Source organism: Ipomoea nil, unplaced genomic scaffold (genome assembly GCF_001879475.1).
Source record: "Ipomoea nil cultivar Tokyo-kokei standard unplaced genomic scaffold, Asagao_1.1 scaffold3104, whole genome shotgun sequence".
Taxonomy (NCBI): Eukaryota; Viridiplantae; Streptophyta; class Magnoliopsida; order Solanales; family Convolvulaceae; genus Ipomoea; species Ipomoea nil.
The window spans coordinates 1,924,229-1,946,946 of NW_017619532.1; the positions used below are offsets into that span (position 1 = coordinate 1,924,229).

The 22,718-nt window shown below is 36.5% G+C and overlaps 3 protein-coding genes across 6 annotated transcripts; 2 read left to right on the forward strand and 1 right to left on the reverse strand.

The window, feature by feature from the left end:
• Positions 1 to 260: 260 nt before the first annotated feature.
• Positions 261 to 2,397, forward strand: LOC109166665. Its single transcript, XM_019315552.1, has 3 exons — positions 261 to 289; positions 443 to 618; positions 1,935 to 2,397. The coding sequence occupies exons 1-3, from the start codon at positions 261 to 263 to the stop codon at positions 2,102 to 2,104; spliced, it is 375 nt and encodes a 124-aa protein (XP_019171097.1). The 3' UTR covers positions 2,105 to 2,397.
• A 3,852-nt stretch (positions 2,398 to 6,249) lies between these two features.
• Positions 6,250 to 9,164, forward strand: LOC109166722 (serine racemase). 3 transcript variants are annotated; one of them, XM_019315622.1, is made up of 6 exons: positions 6,250 to 6,377; positions 7,424 to 7,600; positions 7,739 to 7,825; positions 7,914 to 8,144; positions 8,254 to 8,514; positions 8,615 to 9,164. In XM_019315622.1, the coding sequence occupies exons 2-6, from the start codon at positions 7,425 to 7,427 to the stop codon at positions 8,862 to 8,864; spliced, it is 1,005 nt and encodes a 334-aa protein (XP_019171167.1). In that variant the 5' UTR covers positions 6,250 to 6,377; position 7,424; the 3' UTR covers positions 8,865 to 9,164. The 3 variants fall into 3 exon arrangements, with proteins under 3 accessions (XP_019171167.1, XP_019171166.1, XP_019171165.1); XM_019315621.1 differs by having other exon boundaries at positions 6,251 to 6,373; XM_019315620.1 differs by lacking the exon at positions 6,250 to 6,377 and adding an exon at positions 6,378 to 6,455.
• Positions 9,165 to 9,657: 493 nt separating this feature from the next.
• LOC109166720 (probable LRR receptor-like serine/threonine-protein kinase At1g63430) lies at positions 9,658 to 13,925 on the reverse strand. 2 transcript variants are annotated; one of them, XM_019315618.1, is made up of 11 exons: positions 13,271 to 13,925; positions 12,903 to 13,044; positions 12,706 to 12,777; positions 12,449 to 12,592; positions 12,113 to 12,361; positions 11,953 to 12,017; positions 11,613 to 11,867; positions 11,191 to 11,529; positions 10,945 to 11,102; positions 10,607 to 10,822; positions 9,658 to 10,088 (listed from the first exon to the last, which is right to left on the reverse strand). In XM_019315618.1, exons 1-11 carry the CDS (start codon positions 13,353 to 13,355, stop codon positions 9,840 to 9,842), a joined length of 1,974 nt encoding a protein of 657 aa, XP_019171163.1. In that variant the 5' UTR covers positions 13,356 to 13,925; the 3' UTR covers positions 9,658 to 9,839. The 2 variants fall into 2 exon arrangements, with proteins under 2 accessions (XP_019171163.1, XP_019171164.1); XM_019315619.1 differs by lacking the exons at positions 12,903 to 13,044; positions 13,271 to 13,925 and having other exon boundaries at positions 12,449 to 12,606.
• Positions 13,926 to 22,718: the final 8,793 nt, after the last annotated feature.

The window sequence follows — 22,718 nt, forward strand, 5'->3', positions numbered from 1 at the left end:
TAAAGGAAAAATTAAATTCTGATCAATCTGAGCCATTCATTTGATTAAAAAATTTGACCGCCATTTTTTCTACACATTATAGGCCTAACTCTCTTGGGCTCTTATTAGTATATATATATATATATATATATATATATATATATATATATATATATATATATATATATATATATATATATATATATATATATATATATATATATATATATAGAATTACATTCAGGTAAAAACAATCCTTAAAATATAAACACGTGGACAAGATGTGGCTGTTGGATCTTAATGTTGGACGGTTAGGATCTGTGCGTGATATATATGGTATTTTATTCAGTTTTTATGTTAAGGAGGGTAGTTATGGTATTTTATCTATTATAGTAACCTAGTCAAACTATTCTTTCAATTCCACGCCCCACCTAGTCAGATTAGTCTTAGTTTTCACGTGTAGTGTGTCTGGTTCTCCGCCTTCGCTCTCTCTTCACGTTCGCAGAGTGTGTTCGACAGGCTCTTCTAATCGCATCGGCTGGTCTATTCTCGTCGTTCGGTCGTCTCTTCCACGTAGCAATGGCCGTCGGTGGGGGCCACGGAAAAGCGAAGCGGCGGAGACCACCGATGTCGGCCAAGGTTTGTTCTTGTTCTATTATCGCCATTTTCAATTTTATTTTGGGGGTTCTTGTGTTTTGTGCTTCATTGTACGCAGCTTAGTCTCTGTGTAGTGGTGTGGTATGGTGGGCGCCGGATTTCCATCGGATTCTACATCTAGTTTTTTTTTTTTTTTTTTTTTTTTTGTGGGTGTAGGTTTTGCTCGTGGGTGCCAATCTTCCTAGCATTTTTCTGATCAATTTTGTGTGCACTAGCGTAGAGTGAAGTAGCTCTGCCAGTTTGGGTTTTTTATTTTTTAAAATGTTTTTTACGCCTTTGTATTCTTGCCGTAGGGGTGGGGTATGGTGGGCGCTTCATTTCCGCCGGAATCCACAGCTTGGGTTGTTTTTTTTGTTTGTTTTTTTTTTTTTGTATTTTATTTTTGGTGTCGGAGTTGCTCGTAGGTGTCGAATTTTCTTGCATTTTTCTGATTAATTGTGTGTGCACTAACGTAGAGTGAACTGCCAGCCTGGGGTTTTTGTTGTTGTTTTTTTTTTTCTAAGAATTTGTATTCTTGCCGTGTGGTGGTGGGTTGGGTGGTTACTGTTGGTGTTGAATTGGTGTCATGGATTTCTAAACTGAAATGCTATTTTTAGTTTAGTTGTGGCCATGGCGTTTTATTTTGCTATTGCATTTAATTTGATTGCTTAATTGGTGTTGTTATAATTTGCTGGTTTGTTTGATGTGTGTAACCCCAAACGCCTTCTGCAAGCACCCAAAGCTACTATACATAGTTGCAGGCTGGGTAGGGTGTTGATGGCAAAACGTGAATCTTCACCATTATCATTTTTTAATTAGTAAGATTCTTAGGAGCCATTCAGCATTCATTCCACCACTGTAGATCTGCAGTGTTTTCCTTCTCAATATCCGACCATCTTTCTTTGTCTTTTCATGCTCCCATTCCTTTTTAATCTCAATCCTCAACGATCCAATACCATAAAACACAACAAAATGTCATTCAATTCACTAGTACGAGAAATCCCAAAAAAAAAAAAAAACATTATTAATTTATTAGCTGGAATGATTAAGTAAGTACGACCTTGTTATTGAAAACCAGAGACCAATATAATGTCGTCCTTTCTTGTTCTCATCTTGTTCACTGTGTAATTTTGTTATTTCTCATTTCTGTAGAAATAAAAGGTTGTTGACAGTAATGTAATCTTCCATTTTTATATAGGTTTATTACGATGTGAAATCTTAGTTTAATAGCCGTGTGCATTTCTTGCTATGTCTGTGTGCTCGCAGGGGTAGAAATTTATGTGTTATCTGGTTATAAATATTGTTGTTTTGTTTTCCAGGTAAGAAGTCCAAGGTGTCGCGATGTGTTCTAGGTGGGGCACCAAGTTGTGTGAGTGATGACGACTTCGTTTCGCCACAGTTGGCATTCTTTGCAAGGTTGGAACAAGACCCGTTGTGGAATGTCCTTGATGATGATTCGATGTCCGAAGAGGAGTGTGCTCGCAGTTAACTAAACATGTGCAGAGCAATTTTAAAATTAATTTCTTCTAATATTTTTGAGAGGGTGTGTGCTAGCTTTTGTCTGTAAATGTGTATGACAGTTTGACGCCCGATTTTGTGTAATTTTTTAGCAACTATGTTTGTTTTTTGGTTCCTTCACTGTTTGTTCAACATGTTGTAAATATATTTTAGAGGGTGTGTGCTCGCAATTAACTAAACATGTGCACGGCAGATTTAAAAACAATTACTTATTATATTTGATAGGGTGTGTGCTTACATTTGTCTGTAAAGGTGCACGTCAGTTTTAATGCCAGGTTTCATGTATTTTTTTTAGCTCATGTTTTTGTTCCATGGTTCCTTCACTTTTTGTTTAAAAACATGTTCTAACTATATGTTACAGGGTGTGTGTTCGCAGTTAACTAAACAAGTGCACGGCATGTTTTAATATAGTTACTTATTATTTTTGATACGGTGTGTGCTAGCATTTATCTGTAAATGTGCACGGCAATTTTGATGCCCAGTTTTGATGCACATTGTTTTAATAGCAAATGGTTTATTCAAAACCACACTAATCTGCGAGTAATAGAAATTACGAATAACGTGCACACATTAATTGATTACGAATCTGTTTTTTTTTTTTTTTTTTTTTTTTTAGGTGTCTGAGGCTGCATATGATAGGCGTGTGAGGTGTGTGCAATGTTTATATTTTCCTGTGCGCGCAGCAATTCTTATTTTTATGATTTTTGGTCAGACGTCGACGTCCCTCGATTGGGATATATTTTCGCCACTGTGTGCACCGCAATATGTTACAGTGTGCTTGCCTGGGCAACATGAGTTTAATCCTCCAACATGTGTGCACACATATATCTTCATGTGTGCGTATGTTACTCCACGCGGCTATTTTTGTTAAAATCAAGTGCTAGTAATAATAAGTCTGATAAATACAAATATTCAAGTACGAGTCCTTCGTATGAGGTCTTCTCATTTTGTGTTGCAGGTTTCTAGTATTTCACTCCATCATCACCTATTTCCATAACACTCTTGTGCATCGTGTTCACGTTGTTATTCCCCTGTTGACCATAAAAAAAAAAGAGTTAATACCCAAAATCGTCCTCGACTATAGTGGTTTTTCTCAATTTCGTCCTAAACGACTTTGGTGACCTAATATCGTCCCAGACTTTTGTGTTTCGCTCAATTTAGTCCTCCATTTGTTATTCCGTCAAATTGATGTTAAATAAAGGGACAATTCAGTAATGTCAATATTGATCTCTCTTTACTTTCAACTTGTGAAGTGAAATTCCTCTTTCTTGTACGAATTACACCCAGAATTACTCCCGGACCTGCAAATCAAATTTTATATTCGCAATTTTAGGAGTAATTCTGGGAGTAATTTGTAAAAAAAAAAAAGGGATTTCGCAGTTCACATGTCTATGAGTAAAGAGATGTCAATATTAAAATTACTAAATTCTCTATTTATTTAACACCAAATGGACAGAATAACAAATGAGAGACTAAATTGAGCAAAAACACAAAAGTCTGGGACTAAATTGAGTGAAACACAAAAGTCTGGGACGATATTAGGTCACCAAAGTCGTTTAGGACGAAATTGAGAAAAACCACTATAGTCGAGGACGATTTTGGGTATTAACTCAAAAAAAAAAGATTAAATTTGTGTTAAAATTTAAATGATGTGCATGGGCATTCCAAAACTATCATTTTAAATAAGATAAAAAATTGTGTTCCATTTGGTAGTTCATTCACTGTCCTAATTTGTATGTGAGTTATATTTGTTTAATCCTAAAAATTACGTCTAAATTGATTTTGTGTTCCATTTGCGTCTGTATTGATTTTGTTTAATCCTATTGTAATTACTCCCCTTTAATTTAGGTATTAAAAATCAGAATCACAGTTTCACCATATTTAGGCTACCATGGAATTATCTTAAATGCCCTTATTATTATTATTATTATTTACGTTCCAGACATGTGTTTTTCTCATTAAATCTAATCCATTAATCTAATATAATCTTATGGCCCATATTTGTCCACATGTTTGTATTTTAAGAGGGTTTGCATGTGAATGCAACCCTATATATATATATATATATATATATATATATATATATATATATATATATATATATATATAAAAGTGTATTAGTAATTAGTACATTGATTTGTTATTGACTTATGAATTAATGAATTATATATTTGATTATTTATTAAGACTTACTACTTTATTAGTTATTATTGTGTTTTTAACAAATGTATTAATGTTTATTTAAACTATTTGAATTATTTTAGTATGCATTTATTAAATTTTCAATATTAATTTTTATAGGGTGTAATTTTAGGATAGTTCTGAAATGATTTTACAAGAGGTGATGAATAAGAAGACATCAATAAAAAATCTAAATAGAACATGTTTAGAGAATCAGAGTGATACATTAACTTGCTAAGCTTAGGGTATTCAAATGTGTTTTTTTTTTTTTTTTAATTACAAAGGAAGGGGATACCCATACAAACTACGCCTATAACGAGGCTCGAAACCTAGACCTCCCACATAGAGGAGCAATCCGATACCAGTGGACCACAAGCCACTTGGTAGGGTATTCAAATGTTGACATGTCATTTGCCCTTATTTGATCTTAAAATCTTAAATAATTTTTTTTGTTAGATCATGAGATGTTTGCTACTCTAACTCTCTAAGAATGGTTCTATTTATATTGGTTTTCGGATATTAAACATGAATTTTCAATTTTATTGAGAAATCTTTAATTACAATAGTTGACTGTTTTAATTCTTTTTTCAGGAATCTCTTCTTTTTTGTCAGATGCGCTATTAGTTTTTTTTTGTTAGGAATTTTTTCTTTATATAAAATATCTGTTTTGGAGAAAAATCATCATTTACATCTATTGGTTTGTATAGTATTTTAATTACGAAATATTCTTAAAAACTAGTCTTTTCTATAAGTAAATCTTAATTATAAGAGCTACTCCCAACCTTTGTTAAAAAAAAAAAGAGAATACACCACTCATGCCACTCAGGTTATCCTGAACAAGGTTTAGTAGGTAGTATATGGGAGAAAGAGACAAAGTTTGAACTGGCAGTGTGGAGATTATGTCTAAAGTGGATAGATCCCTTGTCGCCCACCGTCATTTGACCCTATCTGTCGAACTATGTCAAATTATACCGTGGACCATGGTCCAAAACGACGCTGTTTCTTTTAATGAAAAGAAACGACACATGTTCCGCATAAAGTAGCTCTGTTTATATAACATATTTAGTTTCATTTTATATACACTGCAATTTCATTTCAACACAATTACAGTTTCATTTCGATATAACTACAGTTTCGTTCGACATTATACACTCAAATATGTGAAACTGTTTTTTCAGTTTCATTTTATATAAACTATAGTTTCATTACAACACAACTATAGTATCATTTCGATATAACTACAGTTTCATTGGACAATGTACACTCAAATATGTGAAGCTATTATTTAGTTTCATTTTATATATACTGCAGTTTCATTTCAACACAACCACAGTTTCATTTCAATTTAATTACAGTTTTATTTGATAATATAAAAACAATATGTGAGACAGTTTCATTTTAAATACAATATAGTTTTATTTTGTAATTAACACACCAAAAATTCGGGCTCTGTTAATATGTAACGGCAGCCGTTTCTTTAACGTCGTTAGTTATTGAGTTATGGTGATTTACATCCTTTCAAATATTTTGTCGGGCCAGATGTGTGGGCGTCCTTGGAATTGGAGTTATGGTGATTTACATCCTGGGCGTCCTTGGAATTGGAGTTATGATGATTTACATCCTTTCAAATATTTTGTCGGGCCCAGATATGTGGGGGTCCTTGGAATTGGGATTCAACCTTTTGGGAGAAAGAAAGTTATCATGAACCAGGTTTTTTTTTTTTTTTTTTTTTTTTAGTATTAGTGACTCTATTACATTTTAGTATCTATTCATTTATACTTTTTCAACTTGTTGAAGTACAAAAGTTAATATCACCTTCACTAAAGCCGAATCTCATAACCTCTCATATGAAGAATCCTTCATATCATATGAGCACAAGGTGTTTCGCATTAACCAGGTTGGATTACATTAAAAATTGCCAAAAAGAATGATATTAATTTTAAAAATACAAACAAAACAAATGCCAACAACATAGGATTGAGCTTCAATTGCCGGCGGAATAGGAATCTTCACTGAATCAACCCTTCCAAGATTCAACTGCTCTTGCTGCTATATCACTGTAAGTTGTCTTTCTGATCCACAAAAAACCTATCCTCAAATTCCTATCTTCTTTCCACTACGAATTCAATTTATCAAGAAATGTAAGATTTCAATGCTAATTACTGAAAACCTTTGCAAAAACATAGGTGCCCTACTGTCTTTTAGTACCCTTCTATTATTAGCCCAGTTTTCTGTTTCCTTTGCTGTTTCTCCATTCAGTTTTTCCTAGATTTTAATTTCATGGAGTCTGTCCTGTAGTTTATTGCTTATATTTTCAAAATCTGCCCTCTTTTTTTTTTTTTAAAAAAAAAAAAAAAAAAGAGTTGTGGGGCTTCTGAATCTGCTTACTTACTGTAGTGATGAAATGGGATTTCAAGAACTGGTTAGATGGAATCTTGTGATGAAATTTGTAGAATTAATATTGCATAGAAGAATGCTTCTTGTGTTCTCTTCTCAGGCCACCTGTTTTTTTGAGTGACGAGAGAAACCACAGCTATTACTCGAGGGTGTGCATGAGTAAATCTCGTTCCTAATCGGCAAAGGAATTAGCATAGGTTGTACATAGCTGCTGACCAGTTCATTAATGATACACCCAGGGTCCAATGTTGATGCAGTTATTATTATTATTATTAGTGTATAGTGGGATTCATGGGTAGTTATATTACAGTAATAGGGTAGTGGGTAGTTTTATGATCCTGTATAAATACCTACCTAGAAAGGACGGAAGATTATATTGACTTTGTCTGTCGACATTCTCCTCTCTTATCCCCTTTTCTGGAGTTGAGTTGTCACTCGAAGCACACAACCATGTCTTTTTTCCCTCACTTTTTGGAGTTTAGCTCTTGACTCGAAGAAAACCATTCCCATACAACCTCAGGGTTGTATTAGTTGTCGGTTCAAACTGACAAAGTCAATAGACCGCTCCTACTCGGAGTCCAATTTGGAACCCTATGGCTACCAAGCCAACAGGTTGACCAACTTGGCTAAGGTTGCCCCCAAGCCACCTGTTTTTCCACTACTAAAAGGTTATTGGAGTGACCGGAGATGGGTCTAACTTTTACTTGTACAGGATGGAAGAGAAAAGCGAAACATCCAGCCATGAATATGCTGCTAACATTTCTACCATAAGAGATGCCGAAAAACGAATCAGGCCTTTTGTGCACAAAACCCCTGTCCTGACATCAGAAACCTTAAATTCTCTTGCTGGAAGAAAGTTGCACTTTAAATGTGAAAGCTTTCAGAAGGGGTAAGGTGATTTTTTTTCGTGTTTGTATGGTATGAGAATATTCTCCTGATTTCACAGTTATTCGTGCTCGGTTTAAGTCTAAAACAGATTCTTGGAGACTTATTATTTTATATCTTAATTGAACGTTTGATGTATCAGTGGAGCCTTCAAGTTTAGAGGGGCCTGCAATGCTGTGTTTTCACTCGATGATGCTCAGGCAGCTAAAGGGGTTGTTACTCATAGCAGGTCTAAATGTTTTAGCTTTTCGTGTTCGTTGCCTTTATCCTCATCTACCAACATTCCCTGATCCTTTATCCTTAATTGGAAAACATAGCGGCAATCATGCTGCAGCTCTTGCTTTGGCTGCAAAACTACGGGGGATCCCTGCGTATATAGTTATACCAAAAAATGCTCCAAAGTGCAAGGTTGACAACGTGATCCGCCATGGCGGCCAAGTTATCTGGAGTGAGTCGAATGTGAAGTCCAGAGAAGATGTCGCTACTAAGGTATTGCAAGATACCGGTTCTGTCCTTATTCATCCATATAATGACGGGCGCATCATAAGGTACTTTGATCTTTTTGGCTGTTTATTATCTATCCGGATTGTCGTTTTCCATCTCTTTTCCGAGAAAAGGTTCTGAAGTAACTTGGGGGATGGTTTTTTTTTTTTACAGTGGACAGGGTACAGTATCATTGGAGCTTCTCGAACAGGCTCCCCAAATTGACACAATAATCGTTCCAATTAGCGGTGGGGGTCTAATATCGGGGGTGGCTTTGGCTGCAAAGTCCATCAATCCAGCCATTCGAGTTTTGGGTGCTGAACCGAGGGGAGCAGATGATGCTGCAAAGTCGAAAGCAGCTGGTAGGATTATAAAGCTGCCCGAAGTTAACACCATTGCTGATGGCCTTCGAGCTTTTCTTGGAGACCTCACCTGGTAATGTTGAAATAGAACATGCCATTTGGTTTTTCCTAGTCTGTCTTGTCTTATCCTAAACAAACAATCTTGAAATGAACATATACTATGTCTCGAACAGGCCTGTTGTCCAGGATCTTGTCGACGACATCATCACTGTTGACGATAAAGAGATAATAGCAGCCATGAGACTGTGCTATGAGATTCTCAAGATTTCGGTAGAGCCCAGTGGAGCAATAGGCCTTGCAGCTGTTCTCTCCGACGGTTTTAGGAACAACCCGGCATGGAACAAGTGCAACAATGTGGGGATTGTGATCTCTGGGGGGAATTTAGATCTCAGTGTGCTTTGGGATTCTCTCAACAACTTGTAAATAAGTAGAAATTCTTATGCATTGTTTGAGAGCTTCACCATTTGCAGTGTAGGATTGTATTTGGAATCTTGATGTAATCCATTCAACACTGGCAATTAGGGTTCTGGCAATTGGTGACTGTCGAAAGGTCGCCTTTGTTATTGAAGAACGTCAATTGTCATTGAAGAAGGCGATCAGTGATCATTCGACAGTTGCTGGTGTCACTTTCGATTACCGAAATCTTAATTACCAGTGGATAACTGACTATTGGATTCAAATGCACAAAAATGATAAATTGATGTGTTTATTTGTAACTTTTTATAATTTATAGATCTAATTATTTTAATTACCAGTGGATAACTGACTATTGGATTCAAATGCACAAAAATGATAAATTGATGTGTTTATTTGTAACTTTTTATAATTTATAGATCTAATTATTTTTTTGTATAACGTTCAGGGTTTATTTGACATTTTTTCCCTATATATATATATATATATATATATATATATAGGGTCAGGTTCCTGTGCAGATAGTGCTTCCCGTGAGGTCACGCACTATTAGGTACGCATAAATGCATCACAAAGTGTTTGAAAATGCACCATTAGATGTGGTGCATTTATGTATTTCTGAACCTTGTGTGGTGTATTTATGTATACCTAATGGTACAATCTTCACCGGCCGCACGTGAAACCCTGTCCTCATTTGAACCAATATATATATATATATATATATATATATATATATATATATATATATATATATATTGCATTTTATTTAACCACTCATTTTCTGCAACTTCAAACACACAGATATATATAGATATCAATAGCTCTTTCACTATTTGACTATCTAATGCTCACTGATGTTCTAGTAGTGTACAAAGAATTGATTAGCTCTAACACATCACACAATTTACACAAAATCTCAACTTGATGACAACAAATGTTATATATGTATTCCAAATTTACAGTTGTTAGCAGCAAGCAGTAGTGTCAGGACGAGAGCGCGAGCTCGGCCCACGCCAGAGACGCCGCCGCCTTCAGCTCTGCAGATATGGATGTGTCGATGTCGCTTTCCAGCACAGCACACAAGTCTTTCATGGAAGCTCTGCAATTGGAATCTGGGTGGATGCATTTGTTGATCACCCCACACACCACCTTAAGGTCTTCATATCTGAAATGCTTCAGCTCAGGATCCACCAAGTACGACATTACCTCGGGAACCTCGAGGTATTGCTCAGCCTGCAACGTGAATTAAGCGAGCGAGAGTTCATCATACATTCATGCATGGCTACCGGCTAGCGTGTTCAAGGTTTTGTCTCGGGGCAACCCCAACCAATTTGGTCAGGCTGTTGACTTGGGAACCACAACGTTATAAATTCAACTCCCAGTGAGAGCGGGCTATTGACTTTATTGGTCTGAGCCAGTCAGCTATGGACAACCTAAATTGGTTTACCTCCTAGTGGTCCTTAGCGGGATAGGGTTTGTCTCAGGGGACACCCCCAATCAAGTTGGTCAGGCTATTGACTTAGTAACCACAACGTTACAAGTTCAACTCCCAGTGGGAGCGTCTATTAGCCTTCTTGGTTTGAGCCAGTTAATCTAAGTTGGTTTACCTCCTTGTGGTCCTTAGCGGGCTAGGGTCACAAGGCGGGGTTTACCTAATGCACACCTTTGGGTAGTGACTGCGGGTTTCCTTCGTCACCCAAAATAAGAAAAAGTAAGGATTTGTCTCGAGTTAGAAGCGTTAAGAGTGTTACCCAGTCTACTAAGGATCCTTTGTCTTTGCAGTATGGAGGTCTGCCACTGATGATTTCCAGCAGCAGCACTCCAAATGCGTAGATGTTACCCTGGACATCGATGTAGCGCCCCTCGAGTGAATTTGGAAGGATGCAAATGGCGCCTTCACTGCTTATAGCACCGGAGTTCTTTTCTGATCTTGAAATGATCGTCTTCCAGCTTTCAAAATCAACCAGCTGCACCAAATGTATATATAAAACTTGAGAGGACAGTTTGAACAAAAAGATAAAAACTGAAAAAACATGAATGACACGGTTCTTTAAGCTCGTTTAAACTATGCTCAGAGAACTTGGGATACCTTGGGAGAAAAATCTTCTGTGAGATACACCGCGTTTGAATTTAGTTCGGATATGGTGAATGGAGGGTGAAGTTCTGTGTGGAGATATTTTAACCCCTTAGCAATGCCAATAACAATTTTCATCCGTCTCGTCCAGGATAACTGACAGGCTTCCCCGTCTGCAGTAAATTACAAATTAACCATTTTCAATGTTAGCCTACAAACGAACCGAACAAAAGAGAAGCAAAGCAACATCCTCGTACTTACAGTGAAGGTGCTCATATAATGTTCCATTTGATGCATACTCGAACACCAACATCCTCGTAAAAGGACTGGTCTCTCGACAGTATCCTAGAAGCTTTCCCGTATGTTCATGATTTATTCTCGCAAGTTCTGCTACCTCTTTCTGATAGTAAAGTTCAAGATAGGCGGACCAATGCTCTTCTTTCATGCAAAGGGATATCACAGCAATCTCAGGCCCGCCTTTCATGGTTCCTTTATAGACCACGCTGTCCGGTGAGGATCCAATAATATTGCTAAAATCTTCACACGCTACCTCTAGCTCTTCCCTGCTGTATCTCGTTACATCCTTCAGCATCTCAGTATCTAACGTAAATTTCATTAAATTAATTTTACCTTTTATGGCGAGTAGAAGGTGAAACACCAATAGAAACTGTATAGATACTAACCTACATAAATCGTGAGGTGATCCTTCTCGCTACCTGACTTCTTCCACGGGATAATAATGGAAGATTTGCTCTTGCACTTTTTAACCGTAGTCAAAATTGCCACTACAAAAAGAGCAGCAACCATGACCCCCGTGAACACTTCGAGGGCAAAGAGCCACGCGGGTTTTGCAGCAGACTTATGTTCGGGCACGTGTTCAGCAGGGCGGTGGTGTCTATTGTTGACTTCAGGCTGGATCTTGGCCGTCGATTCACGACCTGGACTCGAGAAGTTAAGCACCATTTATAATCAATTTTGCAGTATCGAGTGTTTTCAGAAGTCGGGTCGAAGCAGTGTACATACCACATTGGGCAGCAGGCCGCTGCCTAATTTCTTGGACTTGAAGGCAGTTCCCTTGAAAGCTAGACCTTTTAAAGAGAACGAGTTAAATGAGACCAAAAAAAAAAAAAAGGAAAAAGGATAGAAGGCGTAAAGAAATCCAAAGCAGAATGACGAGCAATACCTTGGAAGATAATGCAAGCAATTCGGTATCTTTCCAACAAAGAAGTTGTAGGAGAAATCAGCAAATTTTAGTTTAGATGCACGACAAAAGCCAATAGGTTTGCCACGAGAGGTAAACCTAAAACCCGTGCCATTACTGCCGGGCACTGTCCCTATGAGCTTATTCCTATCCAGTCGAAGCTCTTTGAGGTTTTTCAAATTGCCAAGTTCAGGGGGCAACCTTCCGGTCAACCCATTGGATCGAAGGTTTCTGCAAAGGCACAGAGGAGACGAAAGGTAAGAGAAGACAAAGGTAACTGAACCACCAGTGTAGCAAATCCCATGTCAAAACACTAACATTTTCTCGACGTTCTGTAAATCGCCAATCTCCCGAGGAATCGGCCCCGAAAACCTGTTATTGCTCAAGTCCAAGACTATAAGGCTTTTTAACAATCCAATTTCCCTCGGTATGGTACCTTGCAGCTGGTTTCCATCCAACATTCTGTTCATCACCAGCTTAATGTCAATCATGCATCATATCCACAAAATGTAAATTCAGACAAAACAACATAAAAAACCAAAACATTAGTACTTCTGTTGGGGGAAAAGGCTTACAGATATTGCAAATTTGGGATTAGATGCAACTCTGGTGCAAGAAAACCCTTTAAAGATGCCCTGGAAATGTTACTGCAACATGGAAGAGCCTATTAGTACATTTACCATGGAAAACATATAACATTAAATAATGCAGAAACAAAAAAAAAAAAGTGGGATTAAAGTAAAGAAAAAGCCCTTTAAAGATGTTTTCTTACATGTTGGTAACATGATCTCCAGCAGCAGAACACAAAATGCCATTCCAATGGCAAGGGTCTGCTGAATCTAGGGCATTCCAACTAGTCAAAACTAGAAGTGGGTCATCATATATAGCTTCTTTGAACTTAATAAGAGCAATCACTGCATAAAAACACAAAAAAAAATGGGATACATATTACATACACACATTATATGGCTCCATTAATGCACTACATTTCCAAGATCCTAAGAGAATATGATATAACAAAACACCCTAAATTTAACTTGATCCTAACACACCCACAGAGCCCACTAATTTTTTAGCTTCAAAGAACAAGTAGAATGGCAGATCTAAGTGAAAAATTCACAATGAGTTGAAGAATCATACCCTCATTTGAAGGAAGAGCATGGGAAGCCAGAAGAAAGAGTCCACTGGTGACCAAAAGAAGTTGAAGGAAAGTGCGAGCTCTCATCTTTCCCACCTCTCTTGCAAGAACAATGGTGCCTTTACAGAGATCCAGAACTGAAATAGCCCATCATAACAAGAAACCCACAAAAGAAAGACAGAAAGACCCAGAAGAGAAGAAAAAAGGAAAAAACTAAACAGAGTTGGAGAAATGGGTTTATCAAGAAACAGAAGAACAGCCAAGATTTGCAATGGCAGTCTTATCAAGCAAACAGTATTAGAAAAGAAAAAAAAAAAATCTAAAACACAAAAAAGAAAAGGGGACCCTTTTTCAATTAAAAGAATTAAAGCAAGGACGCAGAGAGTGAAGTTGAAAGACACCAACTTTGCTAGTACTGGCAAAACTTGGTTTCGAAGAGAAGTTTAGTGTCAAGTAAAAAAATATTCAAGAAAGGATAAAATTTCTGATAAAGAAAGAAGTAAAAGAAAATGGGAATTCTTTAATAGCTATAAAGAGAACTCAAAGCCACCTGCAATTGGATGAATATAGGAAATGGAGTAGCAGAGATTAGTCTAAAAAACATTTAAAAAAAAAAAAAAAAAAGAATTAGAGAGAGAGAAGAGAGAGCAACAAGGGTGGTGGTGGCCCGGGCAATGCACCTTGAAGGCGTGAAGTGCAGTTTTTGTTTAAATTCGGCGGTTTTTATTTCAATTCATTTTAATTTTTCGTATTTACTTTGTCGTTTGTTCATGAAATTCTACAATTATTGTCACCCACTTTTAACTTTTATGGCTGTCATTTACCAAAATTGTTATTTCTCAAGTTTATCACTCGGTTATTCATATTTATCCAATTTATTACTATTAATTTTAACTTTTTAAGGGAAAGTCAATACTACAAATATTGTCACCCACTTTTAACTTTTATGGCTGCCATGTACCAAAACTGTTATTTCTCAAGTTTATCACTCGGTTATTCCTATTTATCCAATTTATTATTAATTAAAAATAACTATGTAGACTTTGAAGTTCTAATCTCATTTTCAAATTATTAATGTAAATATTTTTCTTGAGAATCACATGATGAAAATCATTGTTTATCACATTATGGGGTAAAAGTGGAGTAGAATTTGAGAGTACATATAATAAAACTCTTATGAGAAAAGGGTCAAATAAGCCCCTAAACTTTACCTTAAAGGTCAATTAGCCCCCTAAACTTTAAAAAAGGTCAATTAAACACTCAAACATGTTAAATTTGGTCAATGAAGCCAAAAACCGGTAATTACAGGTCATTTTAATTCCGGCGACGAAATCCGGCCACCGGTGACAGATTCCGGCGACCGGCGAGATTTTCCGGCCGTCCGGTCGTCTTCCACCGGAGAAGATGACCAGACGGCCGCCTTCTCCAATGGAGAAGCGTCTGCCGCCTTCTCCATTGGATAGGACGACCAGATCTGGTCGTCTTCTCCAATGGAGAAGACGACCGTCTGGTGGTCGTCTTCTCCATTGGTCATCTTCTCCACTGGAGAAGGCGGCAGACGGCCGCCTTCCGCCTTCTCTATTGGAGAAGGCGGCCGTCCGGTCATCTTCTCCAGTGGAAGACGACCGGACGGCCGCCGGAAAAATTCGCCGGTCGCCGGAATTTGTCACCGGTGGCCGGATTTCGTCGCCGGAAATAAAATGACCTGTTATTACAGGTCATTTACCGGTTTTTGGGCTTCATTGACCAAATTTAACATGTTTGAGTGTTTAATTGACCTTTTTTAAAGTTTAGGGGGCTAATTGACCTTTAGGGTAATGTAAATGTGATGGAAGACAACTGCTAATCAAATGTGTGCTCTGAGTGGAGCCCGCTGATATAGTAAATATGAGGATTTCTACTAATTTGTAAGGTACAGTGATTGGACCCGATTTTAGTCCTTCTATAGTCTGCTTGTTGGTTTAAGTTTTTAAGCTCGGACTATGTGACAGTGGGTCGGAGGATCCGGAGCTAAAGGTGAAGGTCTAGAAAATGCCAAAAAGCCCCCATTTTCGCATTAAATGTGGTATTTATAGGGGAAGTGGGGGGACACATATCGGTCCCTTGGAATGCATGACACGGGGAACACATGCACAATGGTAGGTCGGAGGTCTGGTTGATCTCTCCACGTGCTTGGAGATTCATGGCTTTATCGGTCATACTGATAATGTATTTGGATGAAGGAGCACTGTTTTAAGGCTGTGAGTATCGCTAGTCGGGCGGTTGGTCCGACCAGATATACTCAGGGCGTAAAAAGAGAAACAGACCCGGCTAACGAGTGGACTTATGTTCGGCCCAACAACCCCGGGTCAAGTTAGTATGCTAGGAGGTCGGACATGCTCGGGTACGACTCCTCTTGGCTAGCGACCTTAATACCGACCAGGTATACGGTTAAATGCGGTCGGGGATATTCCCTATCGCCTGCATTGTAACCTTAGCCCACAAAGAATCATAATAAGATAAATCAACCTTGTTGGGCATCGGCCAGGTTAGCCGAGTTCAGCCCTTGCTCGATTCGAGACGTGGGGTCGTGGCTTGCTATAGAGGGATGCAGTTAAATGATTAATGTTTACCTACTTACCACTAATTGGTTTTAAGTAGGATATGAAAACCATATAGCCAAAGAATTTCGTGGTTAAGCGTATTTGACTTACAACAGTCACAGGATGAGTGACTCACTGGTTAAGGCGAAAGCCGAGTCTAGTCCCAGATGGGATGTGGGTGTAAGTCCATATCCTCTTAGTATAGTAAACCAATTTTAATTTGTACCCGAATGAATTTAGTTAACCTAAAGTACTAGGAAACATGCAGTACACAATGTGGCGCAAAGATTGTATTAATGGAGAAGAACAATATTAAGTGGTCATGTAAGGCCTACTAGAATTATTAATCTCAGCTCCTTGATGTATGTTCAGGCAAGGTTCGCAGTATGTTATATTTATACTCCGACAAAGTAGCTGTCTATAGGTAAAAGTTGAATCTATCATTCTCTTAGGAAAATAATGAATATTTATATTATAATTCTCAGGAAATATTAAGAGTTGACTTATAAGTAATCATAACTTAAGAGGTAATCATCTACTACAAACCCTTGTGCATGTTGGTTTGGTGGTTCATGCTACTACATATACTATGGTCCACGGGAAAATTTATCTCTAGTAGTGACTAGTGAATTGGATTAAGCCGATACCTTATGTTCTATCATACTCAATTTCATCATTTCAATTGAGTAAAACATAATATTATACATTTTTTTTAAAGACGTTGAAAGTTTGTCAATATAGCTATTCTTCTTCAAAGGAGAATAACTTTAAAAAAAAAAATAAATAAAAAGTATTAACAAATAGCGAAATAATCATATTGCGATAAATGGTGTTCCATTACATGCTTATACCCTATTCCACAAACCAAACACGCTAATATAATTATGTAACCTTAAGATACTATGCTACTATTTATACCTCTTGTCTATTTAATAAGACAACATTCTTATTTTTGTATTCATTACATTGGCAACCAATTAATATAAAAAAATTATTGTCATGTTAAAATCTAAACATTATGAGTTATGTTTGAAGGGAAAATTAAATTATTGAAAAAAATTCTCTTAAATTTAAATTGAAACGAACATTATTGAATATAGTTTGTCTTTTACATTTTGAAACAGTGAGTACTACTCTACTAAAATAGTAATTTAGCTCAAACTTTGTCAACTAGAAAGCAAAATTAAATACTCAAAAAATACATACTACTCGGTATTATAGCCAAATTAATCTAATTTCAATTATTCTATCAACTTGGCTAATTACACGGTACTACACAATTTGTTACAAAAATAATCCTCCTTAAATTTAATATGGAAATTATAATTGGACCTACAAGAAAGGCAATGCTAGCCAATAATAGAGTAAGACAGTTGGACCTGACTAGAAAAGTCAATGGAAGAAAGTTATTTTAAAATGTCTAATATTACTGTTTAATATAGTCAAAGGATATGAAAACCTAATGAGTTAATTTCAGCAATGGTCCTTCAATTATGTTGATTTTCCAAAATTAGTCCTTGATTTTTAATTTGGACATTTAACATCCCTTGACTTTCAATTTCTTTCCAATTGAGGTCCTTTCGTTAGATTACGACAAATTGAACTTTAAATGAAAGGGTAAAGTAGTTATTTCATCGGCCTAATGTATAATTCTTATGGAATTTTGTTCTTCACTAGTACATGAGTGGATTTAGCCCGCAAGGCCAGCTCATTTCCGGACGACATTCGTGCCGGCGCACGCGAGCTCGGGCTTGATTTCAAGCCTTTTTGATGTCCTCTAGTTGGATTTATCTTTCTATGTATTGGGTGCTTAGTCCATCTCTATTATTTATACATGCAATATCTTTGACCTTTAATTTTGAACGTAACAAAGAGTACATCTTCATTCTTCTGTTAATTAATTACCAAACAATATCACTTTCGGTGTATCAATTATAGATTTATAGTAACCTCTTAATATATAATATAACTACACAATAAAAACTAACTGTATTCAGTGGCGGATCCAGAAAATTATGTCAGTGAGGGCATACTTAAAATGATGTTAGAATTGTTAATGCCAAAATATCAAACACCTACCTATAATATGGTCCAAATATATTATAAATTATAATAAAATGTTTATGATAGACTACTTAGGGACGGAGCCAAAACTATAGTCGAAAAGAAATTATATTAATAAATACTTTAATTTAAAAAAAGAAACATTTATTAATAGGTGGGAAGAAAGAAAAGTGCTGCTGGTGGGTTAAAAGCTGGGAAGGAAGAAAACTGCTAGAAGTGGGTTTCAAACCCATGCCATTTTATATATCATAACCAAGGTTCAACTAGTTGAGCTACTAAATTCTTTAGTAATCTTTACATATAAATATATATATACTAAGGAATTGCGAAGGGGTGAGTGGGGAGAAGCCCCCACTGCCCCCATTGTGGCTCCGCCACTGACTGTATTAAACACAAAATACTAAATTTAACAATTAAAAAAGGAAAAATTGTATCTTTAGTCCTAAGTTATAACCAAGATCCGACTCAGTCCCTAAGTTATGACTTATGGCCGTATCCGAGTTTAGTCCCTTAGTTATGAGCGAAGTGGCGAGTTTGGTCCCTACTGTTAATACTCCGTCTGCAGCTAACAGAAAACTTAAAAACAATTTAATAATAGAGGGGTAAAATATGAATTTCAAATTATAATCCCCTTATTATGTTGAAACCCATTGCGGAAAAGTCATTCTTTTCCTCTTATACCTACAATCGAAGGTCTTTTTCTTTCCCAATCTTGAAATCTCAAATTTGTCAACTTCCAAACTACGAAATTCAGATGTAAGTTGTTTCTGTATTTTATATGTTTAAATAAACAATCAATATTCTCCGTATTGATGAACTAATTTAGCTATTAATTATAGGATGTCATCTCTTAGTTGTGGTACTTCATATTTTCCTCAATTTGGAGATAATTTTCAATGTAGATGTGATGATTTATTACCCATCAGAATGTCATGGAGTTAATGCTAATCGAGGAAAAAGATACAAAGCTTGTCCATGTTATGGACCAAATTTTTGTATATGTCAAAAAATTATAATTTAAGTTGTTCTTTTATAAGGGTCCGTTTAGAAAGAAAGAAAATGACTTTGGAAAATGAGTCATTTTCCAAGAGTCATTTTCCTTTCCTGTGTACGGCTACACAATGGAAAACTGTCTTTTGGTGTTTGGCTCATTTTCTAGAAATGATGTAGAATTGTATAATTAACCATTTTATATAATTAATAATTTTGTTTAAAATATATAAAATTTACAATAATATTATAAATAAAAATATTTATTTTTAAAATCAAATAATATTATTTATTAAAAAATAAAAAAACAAAAAAAAATGACGGAAACCAAAGAGTACAAAACTCTCTGGTTTCCGGCGGCCGGAAACCAGAGAGTAGTAATTACTCTCTGGTTTCCACGGCCGAAAACCATAGAGAAGCTCTCTGAAACCAGAGAAAAGCTTTGTGGTTTCCGACCGGAAACCAGAGAGCACTGCTCTCTGGTGTTTGGCTAGAAACCAAACCTTGGTTTCCGATGCGGAAAACCAGAGTCACTGGTTTTCGCATCGAAAACTAGTTCTGGTTTCCGATGCGGAAACCAGAGCCACTAGTTTTCCCAGCAGGAAACCAAAACTGGTTTCCGGCTGGGGAAACCAGTGAAGAGAGCGTGTTGTTGAATGTTGTTGAACTTTTCTCTTCTGGTTGAATGTTGAAAGAGGAGGTCTAGAAGAAGCAATGAACGTGTGTGTGTGTGTGTGTGTGTGTGTGTGTGTGTGTGTGTGTGTTTAGAAGATGGAAAATGACTTCCCCCAAAAAGAGGAAAGTCATTTTTCAAAAATCAACCCTCATTTTTCATTGACTATCCACCATTTTCCTTTGACCACTTCATTTTCCGCCTACCCAAACACCAGAAACCTGGAAAATGATTTCCAGAAATCAATTTTCAAGTTTCCAAACAGACCCTAAATAGAATTGAAATATTGAAATTTGATTTTTAGAAAAACGTTAGTAGGGTTTCTTCGCTGATTACATAAGCAACATATGGCTATTATCAATTTGGGGTAAAGTATTTTGACTAAGTTTATAAATTTTATTAAGAAATTTACTTCTTTTTCCCTGGAATTATCTTTGTCAACACACCACTAGCGTCAGGGACCAAACTCATCACTTTGCTCATAACTGAGGGACTAAACTCGAATAAGTTCATAACTTAAGGACTGAGTCGGAACTTGGTTATAATTCAGGGACTAAAAATGCAATTTTCCTATTAAAAAATATTGAAAAGATAATTGAAATATATATATATATATATATATATATATATATATATATATATATATATATATATTTATTTATTTATTTATTTATTTATTTATTTATTTATGACGATGGAAACCCTTAACCATTACTCAATGATTTGCACTTATAAATAAATCAACTCCTATATAATAGCCCGTAAGAGAGGTAAATCGTACTAGTTCGACTGAGAAGATATATTGGCAAGAATCGAATTTGTGAACCACAGATATTAATCGAAAGTGTGCACTAGGTAAATCCCGCTCACCTGCAAATCACACAAGTGAGGTAAACTGCATTAGGAAGACCTTGTGTAATAGACTCAACCAAGAGAGTGTTGACAAAAATTAAATTCATAATCCACAATCACTACCAATGGTGTGTGTTAGGTAAACTCTACTCATGTACTAGTGAAGAAAATAATGTCAATTGTTCAAAAAATAATGAATATGTCATATAATTTTTTTTTTTTTTTTTTTAAGAAACCAACCCCAAATGAATATATAGCAACTTGATCACTCTATCCAATCCAAATTACGAAGTGGTCATGATTGTGTTCCCCTAAAACATGACTGTCCATTGAATCCTCTTCCATGTCTCACTTTTTATAAGCCTCCAACTTGGTTTTGTCTCCGTGCTGCATGCTTGCCCGTGAAACTTGTTATATATGAATATATCCCACCACCTAGAAGGTCTACTTAGCTTCTTATAGATGTTAGTTGTTGTGTGTGTGTGTATATATATATATATATATATATATATATATATATATATATGTTTAATTATGTTTGGGTGAGAACCTATTTTATTGTGTGAACTTGAGAACCTGTGCACACCCTTGAAAACAAGGTAAAAATGGAAGGGATCACTTTTATAAATATTAAGAACTTTAAATAAAAGTTTGTAATTAGGGAGGTTAATCGGGCCAACCCGCCTCGATTTTAGGCTAGTCCCGTCGGATTGTCAGGCTTATCGTTTCAGACTAATAAATTATTTGATTATTTTATTTTTTGTTGGGTTAACTCTAACGCTAAACTTCATGTTGTCGGGCTTATCGGACGAGTTGAACCGCTGAACTAATTAAGAGAAAATTTCAATTTTGGTCCACTGACTATTGGGGTTGTGTTAATTGCAACACTTGACTTTAAAAAATGTTCATTTAGTACCTTGACTATGCAATTTTTATCAATTTTGGTCACGCCGGCCAAATTACCGGCGAATTATGACCGAAAAATTTAAATAGGTCAAATCATTAGGGTATTATAGTCATTTTACAATGTTTTGTTTCTTCTCCAATCAGCTTCTTCCCATTTCCGACTTCTCCGATCAGAAAACACGACCACGTGCGGCGACGGCGAAGAGAACATACATTGTACACATGAAACATCACGAGATCTTTGAAGAGAAACAGAGTCTCCAATCAGCTTCTTCCCATTTCCATTGTTTCGCTACATCTTTGAATTCCTCTTCGTCATCTCCAACAAGATCCAAGTTTTTCTGTGTCGGTTTCCGCCGCCATTTCCGGCGGCCATTGACACTTGGGCTTCTATTATTATTCTTCTTTTGGCATCATATGGGCACCTTTAGAAGTAGTTTTCTTATTACAGACACCTTTAGAAGTAGTTTTCTTATTACAATTTGTTCAGTTTCTAATTAACAGGGACAACATTATGTTGAAGTTCTAACAATTATTTCTGCTTTTTGAACCTATTCATAGTTGTTTTTCTTGCCCGGGATTAAATCTCCACGCTTGATTAATTTGGACTGAAAATGATTTTCATTCATTTCTGCTACAGGTCAGCCACCCAAAAGGAAGACATGATCGTGGGGTTCTGGATACTGGGGTGTGGCCGGATTGGAAAACTGATTTACAGAGATTGGTCGACAAAAGGAATGACAAAGCTCCTCTTCTCCGACATCCCTCTCTTCTCCGACATCCCTCATCTTCTCCGACATCCTAGCTTCGTGTTCCTCTTCTCCGAGCGACATCCTGAACTAGTTCCTGGCGGAACCTCCGCGTCCTCGCTTCGGTCTGCCGGTCGCGGCGACTGTGAACTGCGCCGACAACATTATCAGTAGCAGCAGTGATAATAATAACTGCAGTGAAGACAAGGCAGAAAACCAAGATGAAGAAGAGGAAGAAGAGGAAAGGGAGAAAGAAGAGCTTCGTGTTTTCTGATCGGAGAAGTCGGAAATGGGAAGAAGCTGATTGGGGAAGAAACAAAACATTGTAAAATGACTATAATACCCTAATGATTTGACCTATTTAGATTTTCCGGTCATAATTCGCCGGTAATTTGGCCGGCGTGACCAAAATTGATAGAAATTGCATAGTCAAGGTACTAAATGAATATTTTTGAAAAGCAAGTGTTGAAATTAACACAACCCCAATAGTCAGTGGACCAAAATTGAAATTTTCTCACTAATTAAAATTGAAAAATGAAAATGAGTACCCACATTTAGAGCCGTCAAAACGGGCCCAACTCATCGAGTTAGACCCATTTAGCTCGTTTTTAGGTGGATCGGGATGCACATTTCT

Excerpts from the sequence above, each read along its gene's own strand:
- LOC109166720 (XM_019315618.1), bottom strand. The coding sequence starts at position 13,355 with ATGAGAGCTCGCACTTTCCTTCAACTTCTTTTGGTCACCAGTGGACTC. Across the intron at positions 12,778-12,902 it reads GGAGATCATGTTACCAACAT|TAACATTTCCAGGGCATCTT; the intron begins GTAAGAAAACAT and ends TCCATGTTGCAG. Across the intron at positions 10,089-10,606 it reads AAGGATCCTTAGTAGACTGG|GCTGAGCAATACCTCGAGGT; the intron begins GTAACACTCTTA and ends TTCACGTTGCAG.
- LOC109166722 (XM_019315620.1), top strand. Across the intron at positions 7,826-7,913 it reads GGGGTTGTTACTCATAGCAG|CGGCAATCATGCTGCAGCTC; the intron begins GTCTAAATGTTT and ends TGGAAAACATAG. Across the intron at positions 8,515-8,614 it reads TTTCTTGGAGACCTCACCTG|GCCTGTTGTCCAGGATCTTG; the intron begins GTAATGTTGAAA and ends TGTCTCGAACAG.
- LOC109166665 (XM_019315552.1), top strand. The coding sequence starts at position 261 with ATGTGGCTGTTGGATCTTAATGTTGGACG. Across the intron at positions 290-442 it reads TTGGATCTTAATGTTGGACG|TGTGTCTGGTTCTCCGCCTT; the intron begins GTTAGGATCTGT and ends TTTCACGTGTAG. Across the intron at positions 619-1,934 it reads GACCACCGATGTCGGCCAAG|GTAAGAAGTCCAAGGTGTCG; the intron begins GTTTGTTCTTGT and ends TTTGTTTTCCAG.